General features: G+C 38.5%; 1 protein-coding gene across 3 annotated transcripts in view; it reads right to left on the bottom strand.

Annotated features, from left to right (window-relative positions):
- The window catches only part of LOC127416454 (beta-taxilin-like), a 32,835-nt gene extending 20,262 nt beyond the window's left edge, over positions 1-12,573 (bottom strand). For 2 of the 3 annotated variants that reach the window (XM_051655829.1, XM_051655828.1), the window contains exons 1-4: positions 12,412-12,573; positions 7,975-8,260; positions 5,538-5,629; positions 3,562-3,732 (exon numbers count right to left, since the gene is read on the bottom strand). In XM_051655829.1, coding sequence (XP_051511789.1) covers positions 3,562-3,732; positions 5,538-5,629; positions 7,975-8,260 — 549 coding nt within the window. In that variant the 5' untranslated portion in view covers positions 12,412-12,573. Of the gene's footprint in view, positions 1-3,561; positions 3,733-5,537; positions 5,630-7,974; positions 8,279-12,411 lie in introns of all 3 variants that reach the window. The other variant, XM_051655830.1, reaches the window with a different exon arrangement.
- Between the last annotated feature and the right edge of the window lie 667 nt (positions 12,574-13,240).

Raw genomic sequence — 13,240 nt, 5'->3', positions numbered from 1 at the left:
AATAATCTCTGGGTTGAGCTGGTTTCGTGCCGTGTGTTGTCAGGTCTGAACAGGTAAGTTCCGGGACAGCTGGCCGGGTGTACCGCTTGCGCATAGCGCCCTTCCCCTCCCATGAGGTGAAGACGTGTGCTTTGACTCCCAGTCGTGTTCACAAGTTGTGATACCTGGATGACATTCCTCCTTAGCCCTATGGCAGACGAGTTTGCGGAGAAACTCGCTGCCGGCCCAGTACGTGTACTAACTAGATCCTGTACTGAGGTAGGTGTTTCACATGTGGTGGTTCCCCGTAGGTGACCCCATGTTATATCGAGGCCCCTCTGCCCCCGGTCACCATATTTGTAGAAACTCCTCCCCCTTTGGGAATGACCTACAATGGGACTTGTCCACATGACATACTTCCGACAAGACTCAGTAAGACCATGTGATGTATTTCCACTCAAAATACCCCCCCTTTCTCTGGGCAGGGTGTGGTCTCCGCGGTGTCTTCCCCTTGGGAGTGACACCCCCCCAACGTAGACATTTATGGCTCCCAGTCGGTTAACAAATTCCACTCTTTTTGGGGAGAAAAAAAGAGGAAAAGAGGCCACGGCTGGGCTAGTCTGTCCCTAATTTTTTGGGCAGTCGACTTGTTCCCAAAGGACTGTTCGACGCTCATAAGAGTGTTGGGGGAGGTTGCGTGACGGCTTGGTGTGCTGGCTACGAGGCAAACAGCGGTCTGCCCGTCTCGCACTGCCAGTCCACGTAACACAGCTCAGCTAGTTGTGGCGTTTTGTATAGGGACCCCTAGTGTCACTACATCGACACAATGTCGAGTAAGTGACAGATAGGGAACGTCCTGGTTACTTTCGTAACCTCCGTTCCCTGATGGAGGGAACGAGACGTTGTGTCCCTCTTGCCACAACGCTGAACTACCCGCTGAAATGGCCGGGACCTTGTCTCGGCTCCTCAGCACAAAACCTGAATGAGTGGTTGCATACCAGCTCCTTTCATACCCGTACGTCCGGGGGAGTTGCATGTAAATTCCACTCACCAATTCCCATTGGCCTTTTTTCAAAAAGCAGAGGTGTTTGGGGCTCCCAAGAGTGACCCCTAGTGTCACTACAATGACAAAACGTCTCATTCCCTCCATCAGGGAATGGAGGTTACGAAAGTAACCATGACGTTAGTAAAGCTAGTGCATTATTCATTATAATGCAAATCTAAAGGAAGCACTCTAAAGTATAGTAGGAAACTGTCTTTAGATGTGACCTATAACCCCTGTCAGACATGGAAGTACATCTCCTTTGTAGATTTGAGTCGCTGTATAGCACCGATAGAAAGGTAGAACAGGAGAGCATGACCCGTGCAGTGATTTGAACACCTGAGTCATTCACTTTGACTTTTGATTTATAAAAGAAGGGCAAATGCCATTGAAGCTTGGTAACACTATCCTTCTTGTCATAGTGACCTGTCAACAGTGCTTTGAGTCTGAGAAGTCAGAGCTTCATTGAGCCACTGCAGTAAAGTCCCACTGGGCTCAAAAGAGACTGCCCTCTCAGAAGAAGTTGAGTCGACTCAATCTCAGCCATCAAAACACTGACAGAGCTTGCAGGAAAACAATTCAGATGCTCCAACACTCTCCAACAAATTGCTAAACAATTTCAACACTTAACCCTCAGTGACCCACTGTAGGAAAATTTCAACAGTTGTTTAAAGCTAACTAAGTAAGTGTTTGTTAACTAAAAAGTAGTTAAAACTACAACAGCATCTCACACTCTGAAATGTATTATAACAACAATTTGGCAGGAACAAGACCCAGTTACAACTAGAATCTCCCAACATGGCGAAGTCATCCAATATGGTCATTCCCTATGGACCCCATTGCAAACCACATCTGAAATATTTGAAAATGTAACAGTAGGCCTAAGTGGTCTTATTGTTTTAATGTAATGCAACAGTGCCCATTCAGTAAACATATTATTTTTTTCTCCCCAATTTGGAATGCCCAATTCCCAATGCGCTCTAAGTCCTCATGGTGGCGTAGTGACTCGCCTCAATCCTGGTGGCAGAGGACGAATCTCAGCTGCCTCAGCATCTGAGACTGTCAATCTGCGCATCTTATCATGTGGCTTGTGGAGGCTCACGATATTCTCTGTGGCATCCATGCACAACTCACCACACGCCCCACCGAGAGCGAAAATCACATTTGAGTGACCACGAGGAGGTTAACCCAATGTGACTCTACCCACCCTAGCAACTGGGCCAATTTGGTTGCTTAGGAGACCTGGCTGGAGTCACTCAGCACACCCTGGATTTGAACTCGCAACTCCAGAGGTGGTAGTCAGCGTCAATACTCGCTGAACGACCCAGGCCCCCTAGTAAACATATTCTAAATAATTTCAGATGTAACCTAATGAAGCATGAGTTTCATGGACTGTCACAGAGCTCAATTTCAGCCTTCTAGCTTGCTTAGAAGGCTTCTCAAAAAGTCAAAGCCATCGACAGCATTTGTAGCATAATGTTGTTTACTACAAAAATGCATTTTGATTCGTCCCTCGTTTTCTTAAAAAATAAAATGAAATAAATTATCGAGGTTACAGTTAGGTACACTGTAAGTGAATGGGGCCAATGTTTGGAGGGTTTAAAGGCAGAAATGTGAAGCTTATAATTTTATAAAAGCACTTACATTCATTCTTCTGTTAAACTAATTTTTGCAGGATTACAGGGTGTGCTGTGTTATGTCATCATGGTAACAGAGTTGTAAAATTGAATATAAATTTACAAAGAAAAGGTTAGTAAGCAATGTTATAACACTAAAATCATGTTAACATGCATGTTGTTTACAGCTTGTGGCTATACTATTGAAATGGTGAGTATTTTTACATTTATGGATTGGCCCCATTCACTTCCATTGTAAGTGACTCAATGTAACTCACTGTAACCCAGATTTTTTAATTTTTTTAAAGAAAAGGAGGGTTGTAATAAATTTTTGTTGTAGTCAATATAATGCCACAAATGCTGTTGATTAAGCTTAGCTTGTATTAAATGCAGAATATTCCTTTAATTATAACTGATGAACTTTTGTTACCCCAAAAACCCATTGTTGTAATGTTGCAACATTTATTCCAGAATTCAACCTAAAACAAAATATGCAAACATCATGTTTTTTTAACCAGTAGCTCCAAAAAACATTTTCAAGGAGGAAAAAGGAAAATACATAATTAATATTGAGTGTATAGAGGGTTAAAGATCACATTGATTCAGTTGTTTTTCTAAAGAAAAAAATAAGCTTAATTTTATCAAACATTGTATAGCTTTCTCTGCCTCTGAAATGACTTTTCTGCAGATGTAACCAAGGACAGGCTTGGGAAAATAATATTATATTTTATCTTAACTTTTCACAATCCGATCAAACCCCCTTAAATACCAAATCAATTCCCACTCAAATTTTTCCCCACTGACTGAGTATTCTGCTTCACACAGAAATATGTCACATATAGACATTCAATGCATTAAGTTCCATGTTGCAAATGCAGTTCCATGTTCAATTCTCTAAACTGTTAAACTGACAGTACTTCTCACCTTCAGTGTCCTGTTATGTCTCTGGAGCTCTCTGCAGAGCAACTCCAGCTTGCTGCGGGCCAGGATGGCACGGCTGTGCTCAAACTGGAGCTGATCTCTCTGCTTGACCAGAAGACCCTGCCTCTGCAGAAGCTGCTCCAGCTGTTTCTTCTCAGATCTGTGTTCTTCCACCTGCCCCATAAGCACACACATGCACACAGATGTGATCCATACATCATGTTGAAACTGTAGTACCACTGGCTGCTCTAAAGCTGCTTTACATCTGTGCTTTTCAAGGGTGCGAGCACTTGTAAAAGGGGCACGAGATTACAATGTGAGATGGGGATTTTGATTAATCGAGTCAAGTTTTTTTTTAAACAGTTAGCCAAAAAGATTAATTCAATCACCATTTCATAGACTCAGTGGTCATACAGAATATATTAATATAGTATGGTAAGTTCTACAGTATATTTATGTGTCCATATGCGTTTAGCTTGCAAAACATAATTATTTAAATAAAGTAGTATTCCAAGGCTGTACAACATGCATTTCTTGGTCAATGGATTTTTACTTTTGATAATGACTGCCTGGCAATGAGCCCATTCAGAAATGTTATATCTAGCAATATCTGTAAAACGCATATATAACGTTTTATAACTGTTCATGTATGATTTTCACTGATATAAAAATATCACACATTTTCTTAAATAAAATGAACTAAATCAACCTAATTCTAGAACATTTTGTCACAACTTGATTTCATTGCTTTCTATCCCATTAAATTAGTAAAAATGTAAGTTTACTTAATCTGTTTGAGTTAGGACTACATGAATACTTTTTGTAGCATTGATGAAACTGAAGAGGTTAAAAGAATAGTTCACCCAAAAATGAAATTTCTCACATCATTTGCTCATTCTCATGGCAACCCAGATGTGCATGACTTTCTTTCTTCTGATGAACACAGACGAAGATTTTTAGAAAAATATCTCAGCTCTGTTGGTCCATTCAACGCAAGTGAATTGTGACCCGAACTTTGAAGCTCCAAAATAGCACATGAAAGCTGCATAAAAGTTATCCATAAGACTCTAGTGGTTAAAGTCATATCTTCAGAAGTGTTATGATGTGTGGTTGAGAAACAGATCAATATTTAAGTCCTTTTAACTATAAATTGTCCTCCCTGCCCAGTAGTTGGCCATATGCACAAAGAATGTGAATCGTCAAAAACAAAAGAAGAACTCTCAAGATGGAAGCGAGTGCTTAGGAGGGCTGGTGAAAGTGGACATTTATAGTAAAAAAGAACTTAAATATTGATCTGTTTCTCAAACACACACACACACACACACCTATCACATCACTTCTGAAGACATGGATTTAACCACTGGAGTCTTAAGGATTACTTTTATGCTGCCTTGCATTGAATGGCCCAACAGAGCTGAGATATTGTTCTAAACATCTTTGTTAGTGTTCAGAAGAAGAAAGTCACATCTAGGATGGCATGAGGGTGAGTAAATGATGAGAGCATTTTAATTATTGGGGGAAACTATTCCTTTATGTAAGCAACTTCTTGATTCTAAGGTCGGTCCCAGCTCTCGAGGATTTTTTGAGTTGTCTACATCAAGAGGCCCCAGAGATTGTCTATTTCTGAAGACATGAATATCTATTTTTTGTCAGAACTATGAGAAGAACTTGTAGTCTTCTGTGATATTCCTTGCCATTATCTGTGTGCTCTGAAATTGAAGAGAGATTAGTGAGTTTCTTTTGTGGCATATGGCCTTGTGTTCAAACTCGCTTATTGAGCCTGGGGCACTGAATATTTAGGTCATCGCTGTATAAGCGAAGCCACTCCTAACATCTCGCCAGGTGTTCTTTTATTTCCTCTCCGTGCCAATCCGGTTTGTATTCTATTTGTTTCCTCTTAAATGTACTCCATGCATTGTTGTTGCCGCCGGTGGTAACTGTTCAGAGAGCAACACTCTCTCATGGGTCTGGATAATCACCAGCTCTGTGTATTTCTTCAACACCATTTCCACTTTATCTTCTGGTGAGCTGAGCTTGTTCAGACTTTGCAATAAGGATGTGGCCTCTTTACCTGCGAGACAAGCGTTTTGCATTTAGACCAGAGAACATAAAGATAAATAAGATGAGCAGAAGACCACAAGGGAGTGTTCTGCAGACAAGCTTCAAAATAAATCAACAGCTGAGGCAGTAAAATCACAGTGTGATAGCATTTACTATATTAAAATGGTTGAGAAAAGCAAACAAGGCACAAGACATGGATGGAAGTTCATAAGCATATTTGTAGCACTCAGGCTTAAGACAAGATGTGTCAGAAAACGAAGATAAGCACTAGCTGTCTCCTTTTTGATGGTGAAGTGGGCTTTAGTCTTGATGAGAGTAGTCTTTTCTTAAGAATGAACATTTTCCAAACATTTGATTACTGCACTCATGGCGCTCTACTGTTTTGCTGATAGAAAAGTCAGTCACTGTTTATGGCATCATTTGTGTGTTTGAGAGCTGGTACATACTGTGTTGTTTTCAATATCAAACATAAGTCATGATCATAATCAGTATTTTCACAAAAATCTCTTCTATGTAACTATGTACAGAGAGACCTTTACATCCCAGATAAATTCCTAAATTAGAATTAGTAAATTAAATTAGTGTTTTTAATAATACATGTTAATAGTACAGAAATAATGTTGGCATATACTATTTGCACCCTGGTGCAAATAAACGTATATACTATTTATACCCCAGTGCAAATAGTGGCAGATATTATTTGCACCCCAACCCTGGTGCAAATAATGGCAGATACTAATTACACCCTGGTGCAAATAGTGTCAGATGCTACTTGCACCCATATTTAAATACCAACATACAGTATGGGCATCACTGCAGTGTGTTTATTGTGTTTATATAGAGTCCTACAGATACACCACTAACCCCTACCCCTAAACCTAACCCTAACTTTACCTTAGAAAAAATAACCTTGGTTTTACTAGAGTAACCATGGTATTTTTTTGTAATTTACAGTAACCACAAAATTAACCATGGAAACTTTATTACCCCCATATTACTAACACCATGGTTAATTGCATTAAAAATATGGTTTCTGCCCCCCCCCACCCCCCCAAAAAAAACATGGTTACTACAATATTAGTAATACAGTGATGCACACAACAGTGATCTACACACGATGCCGAGCCGTGGGAAAGAGTGTGATCGTCAGACCCCGCCTCCGGATCAAACCCTTCTCTGCACTCCCTGACATTCACAGTGACCAAATCTCTGTGACAAAATCAACATTTATATTCATTTTTATCTATTATTTTAAGTAGTATTAAAGGAAGTATTAAGAGTGGAAACAGGAAAATGGATGGGAAAAAGAGTGGGACAAAATGCGGATTCGAACTGCAGTCGTTAGGACAACAGTACACATTCACACACCGTCTTCATACCCCACGCTACTGCGGCGACATCAATTGATTAGTTTGTCATATATTCCTGTGGTTCCACCAGACTATTGGGGTGTAAATAGCTGCCCTGTGTGGCAGATACTATTTAGACAGGGGTGCAAATAGACACTCCGAATAAATATTTAGACAGATTTATAAAGACTTAGATGCTTATAGAAATGTATAATCAGAACAATTTATTCTACATATCAGGAAATAAATAGGCATAATTAGACAAAATTATTCATCACATTGTTAAATGAAATTAATTATTTATGTTTTACAGTGTTGGGTATGTGAGTACTCCACTATAAATGGCTAATTACTTCTCTAAAATTTTTATACAATTCCTGACTTTACTGATTACTTCATTGAAAAGTAATCACATTACTAATTTCTTTCTAAAGCACTTTTCACAAAAAAGTTTTACCACTCAACAAATTCAAAATAATGTCTATTTTCTAATGTCTATTTTATTGTCACACCCAAGTCATACACCCAGCACCACACATTTCTCCCCTATAACTTGAAATACTAACACAATTTATATTTTAATTGAATTTTACATAAATTATATTATTTTAGAAATATGTGTAGCCCGAGTGTACTTCAAAGTATAAAATGATTTTTGTTGAATGTTTGTAAATGAAATTGGATTACAAAAACATTAAATGTAATGTTCTAAACTACACTTTGTACTAAAACGTTATTAGATTACAGTAAATTATTACTTTGTGATTAGATTACACACAACACTAATGTTTTAAATTCCTCTGTTGTGTGACTATGTAGACTTTCTTTGAATTGAAAATCAATAAATCCCTATTCCACTAAAAATTTTGCTGACAGCACATCAGCAGTCTTTAGAGGTTTAGCGTTCTATTTTGTTAGATTACCCTGTAATCTCAAATTTCAAGTTTCCATTCTTTATCAAACAAAAAACTTCAGTTAGATGACAAAAGAGGGGCAGATTCCTCACCCAGGCCCTTGAGGAGTTTTTTATCAGTCTTCTGCTCTTTCATTTGGCTGGCTTCAGCTTCTTTGGGAGCAGCCTCTTCATCAGCTTTTGACTCCTCCTCCTCCACTCTCTCCTTAGTCTCCAGGATGGAAATCTGCTCCTCCATCAAGCTGGATGCTGAGCCATAGGTGTTAATTATATCTTCTAGCTGCCTGCTGAAGACCTCCATGGGGTCTGTTGGCTGCTCCTCGGTGCCATTGACTTGTTCATTGGTGTTTTCAGAGGTCTGGCCACTGCCCTCCATCATCTGCTCAAAAAAATCATGCTAAATACATCATAAAACCACTCTGTAAGAGAGCAGATTGATTAGCAGAGGTACAACAGCCAATTCCTTGATTACACTCTTGACTTGATGCAGAAGTGAGACTGTTGAAATTAATGAGAAGTGATTATGCATTACATATAACTCGCTAAAATCACCAGCCACTAAATTGAAGATGGATGGCTTTTGGCCAGTCTGTAATCTGTTTGTGTAAATAGATGGAATTTATGTTTTAAATGCATGAGGATGTTTGTAAAAAATATGAATTCAAATTTGGAGAAAAGAGAGAACATTTAATTTTGATTAATGTATTTGCCTCAGGCAGACACAATTCAATTATAGAGGATTGACCTTGAAAAATAGGCCGAAATATTTGCTGAAACTGAGAATTGGGAATAACTGGAGGATATGTGAAGTGATTTGTCTGTATGATTTATAGTATTTACAGTAGTTTCAGCCTAAGACAGAACACATCTGAGTTCATGCATCTGTCTGATGCATGTTGCACACAAAACTGGAAAGTACTTTCTTAATATGCCACATTTTAATCTGATTATTTGTCATTACGCAAATTCTAGGAATAGGCCAGTAGTTTTTTATCAGCCTGGAGACAATGTTATTAGCAAGGTACCAGGTTGATGAAATAAGTGGATTCGAGGATTTTAAAAAACTCACTGGATTGCCAGTAACATCTTAGTGGCGTCACATCTTTTGCAGATATTCAGAGTTTAGTTTGAGACACTTATAATTTGACTATACATCCCTGATCAGAATTGTATTTTCCTATTTGTTTACTGACGTTTTGTGTCTGTGAAATAATTACAATACTTCTAACTTTTGGATAGACAGCAAATCTGACCAGAGTGTAAATACATTTTTCACTGTTCATAGAGACATGCTATTATTTAAAAAATAAAAATTATACCAGCCTATTATTGTGATATAATCTATTTCTGATAATCCCAACCATTAAACGGCACGTAAAAACAAAACAAAAAAATATTGTTGGTCACTTTACACTTTACACTTTACATTTTCCCTGATGTAAAGCTGCAGCAACCCAGTCTGGAATAGAACAAGATTGCCAAATTGTAAGAATTCATATGAATTGATTAGTACAAAACCATTAGCCTTTTACTCCCATAGAGGAAAAATGTAACTAATGAACAAAGTTTAACCTCTAACCCTGTGCTTGAAGTGGAAGAAAAAAAGTGCAGGAACTCTCCTTGTTAGTATTACTGTAAATTCAATATTTTAGTAAATAAATTAAACTCGATATTTTAGTAAATAAATTATACTATGAGACCTTGCTTTTTGTTCAGAACATTTAAAAATAAATAAATACATTTGGGGGTTTATACCACTACTTTTTTGCGGGAGGCCAGACATTATCCAGATGAAAACTCAATGGGGCCCAAACTTTTTTCTGTATTTATCTTACCTAACACTTTCCTTGTAACTAACATGTTAATATGAAAAACAAAACACTGTTAAAACTGTGTTTACTTACATTAAAATAGTCAGGGGTATTTAATTAACATGTTTAAGATCTGGCCATAAATTCCTTCTTAAGATCTTGCTGAAGAACTGACATGACATCACACACTCAACTAACTTGTAGGTTTTTATTAACTTTATTTTGAAAATAAAAACATGATTATTTTTTAACAATGCAGGGTTATTGTTTATAAAAACTGAGAAATACATTTCAGATCTGCTAAAATCTGTATCTTTTGACAATATCAACCATTTAAATAAAGTGTGGCAATCTAATGTAGAGCTATCTTTTTACATAAAATAAATTTAAAATTTTAAGTGATTTATTTTCCTCCTTTTTCTCTATTCTCCTCCCAATCAATGAGGGGAAAATTAGCTTCCCTTGACCTGCAGATGTGACTTTGTGCAGGAGCCAGATACTTGTGCCGATAATCATTTGTAAACACAGAACAAACTAATTTGATGATGTTTGGGATTGAGAACGCTGATACACATCTGTAAACAGAACCAAACAAAATCAAGATATATTCATGTATGCAGGTTCAGTGACGCCTCACGTTTTCATTTTTAATGAGCACTACGGACCCTGAACTGATGATGACACTGGTGTGTAAAAAATAAAGGCAAACTTTCTGTGTATTTTTGTTGAAGGTTTGGTTTTCATCATCGATTTATCTTTTGTTGAAATAGGTTGTATATATGAGCTGACATTACTTCACTAACAGCTGTGACGTATTCTGTAATTCTGTAATTTTGACCTCCCAGCAGCTAAGCAATTTGCATAAATACATTAGATTTAATAAGATGGGATAAAATATGCTCATAAGTTGCTGGTTCATGTTTTGGAGAGCAGTGTAACTGAACTATGCCCAGACAAGCTTAAACATGCGTGCTCCGGTCTGGAACTGGACCAATGATCGCTTCTGATGAGTGTTTTAAACTCACTGCTGAGAGCGCTCAGATGTTTAGACTGTGACACGATTTTATCAATATCAGTCAGGGACAGATAAAAGTGATTGGCAGGCCACATCGTATCACCCACTGACTTACATTAAATAAAGAAATTACAGTACATTGTACCGGGAGACTCTGTTATGAAACTGTACACTAAATTATAGTAGTGCAGGTACTGCTTACTGGTGAGGACTCGTCCACTTCAAGCACTGGTCTAACCTTAACCTAACCATAAAGTCTAACTCCTTACCCAAACCCCATCATTTTATTAGGAAAGTAACTTTTGTGTATCACGGAAGAAATAAAACATCGGGTTTGGAACAAGATGAGGAAAGCATTAGAGATTTTTGACATACATGGGGGATTTGTATTGCATAAATATGGAATGAGTAACCACATTTGTTCACTGACGTTTACTTTCTCAAAATAAAGTGTTGGATGAGAGGCTAGCAAGTATACTGTATGATGCCTTTATTGTATCGTTTTGAAATTCTGTTTGTTGATTGGTTGGTCTGTATTGGACTAAAAGTCATACCTTTTCATGTGAGCTAAGTCATACACTATCTTATAATTTTGCCATCTCATACAAAAGTTCTGGCTGACTAGTTTTTATCTAACTCTCTATTTGTCTGTCTGTCTATGGTAATTCACCTCATTAAAAGTTAATCATCATTTGATTTATTATAATTAATTAATCCTAAAGAATTAGTATAACTCATTATCGTATCAAAAGAGGATTTACTCCCATTATGTGGTGTTATAAGGCAAGGGGATTTATCTTTACTCCACCTCAAAATTATTAAACATTTTCAATGCAAGCTGTATACAAAGAATAATATCTGAGCTTGCAGTTGTCTGCATACTGGATGGACTTCTGAAGAAAGGGAATGAGCTGCGTGTGATACTCTCTGCTGGGGGTAGGGAACCCAGTGAAAATAGCACAAATCACAGTAGCACAGTATCACTGAGCCTTTAAATCTGATGTGTCACAGATAGCCAGCAGGCCTGAAGCCCTTCAGCTCTACACAGCTGATTTCATGTGGAATGAACTCAGAGTTTCCAGAGGTTGTTTATGTCCTAGTTTTGTTGTTCATGACCACTGTTGCCTATCAGACTAAAATTATAGCCCTCTTCTCACCCCTTGCCCATATATCCACCCCATCTCTACACCCCTCCTCCTTCAGCAGGGGAGCAACATGGCACATGTTCTGAAGCCACTTGCTATTTCTGGACTCTCTAAATATGGACAAGCTATTTCTTATTCTGGCCACGTACCCTCTGTTGTCATTAATGGCAGTTTTATGCAAAGTAGGAAAAAACAAAGACATGGCTAGTCTAAGCATCATTATGTATTTTAACGCCAGGCTAAGAGTGAAGCATAAGATGGATAAGAGTAACTTTAAGTATTGGAAATGGACGGTTTGCCTTCTCACAAGACAAGTAGAACTTTAAATTTGAACTGACCTAACAACTACAGAATTATTACACTGGAATTGGCTCTGTCTTCATATATTGTTTTCAAATGATTTTCTTTGTATCCCAGAAATCAAACCACACTGTATGACTCAAATGAACAAAGCATATCATCAAATAAAACCAACAAGCTCAGATGTTTCTCAGATATGCTCACATGACATTAATCTCAACATCAATAAAGTTCGAAAATATGAAAGCACAACACTTACCGCATATGCGACTGTTCAGTTCAACTGGAAAAGGAGGACAATGAGACAGCCAGTCCACAGTTTCAGCCGAGAGAAAGAGAGGAGTGAGGAGGGTCCAACAGGACTCAAGACAACAGCTGATAACACAAGCCCCTCAAAATAACCTCATTGGAACACCATTGGAAGTGTGGGCCAAACACTGTGAATGAAACTGCCTGTCGAGATCTGTCTAAGCAAGCTTTTCAGGAAGACAGCTGAGGAGTTAATTTTATGGTATCCTTTGAAGGACTTTTGGTGGATCTCCAAATAGTGCCAGATCACTGAAATTTGAGTTAGCATAGATCAACTAATCTTAATTTAATTCTGTTCATTCCAACATGGGCTTTTTAAATGGCTGATGCAGATTGATATCTAGACAGCAGGGTGGCCGATCAACATGATCACATGGGAAGTTGACATGTTGCTACCTGTAATGGGTAGAGTCTCTGCTTAAGGGAAAGGAGGAAGCTGGGACCCAGCTGAGTAGTCAATCTTGGACCCTGGGAGAGACGACTGGAGGGAGAAGGGAGAGGGAAAGACAAAGGGGAGAGACAGAGAGAGAGAGAGAGAGAGAGAGAGAGAGAGAGAGAGAGAGAGAGAGAGAGAGAAAAGATGGCTCGCCGGTCCCGAACACACAATCCACTGGTCCTCAGCCGCTCTGCCCCCTGGCGGACGGCAATGGCTCCTCTGCTTGAGCAGTCAACATAAAGTTTTAATGGTACAAAGAAAACATAACATAAAGCACAGCAACATAAACACACACAGAGTGGCCCCGTGTGTCTCTCTCTCTCTGGCGTCCCCGGCTCTTCCT

This window comes from Myxocyprinus asiaticus, chromosome 25 (assembly GCF_019703515.2).
Source record: "Myxocyprinus asiaticus isolate MX2 ecotype Aquarium Trade chromosome 25, UBuf_Myxa_2, whole genome shotgun sequence".
NCBI classification, from domain to species: Eukaryota; Metazoa; Chordata; class Actinopteri; order Cypriniformes; family Catostomidae; genus Myxocyprinus; species Myxocyprinus asiaticus.
The sequence above is the reverse complement of the archived record's forward strand: the minus strand, read 5'-3'. Positions and strand labels throughout refer to the sequence as shown.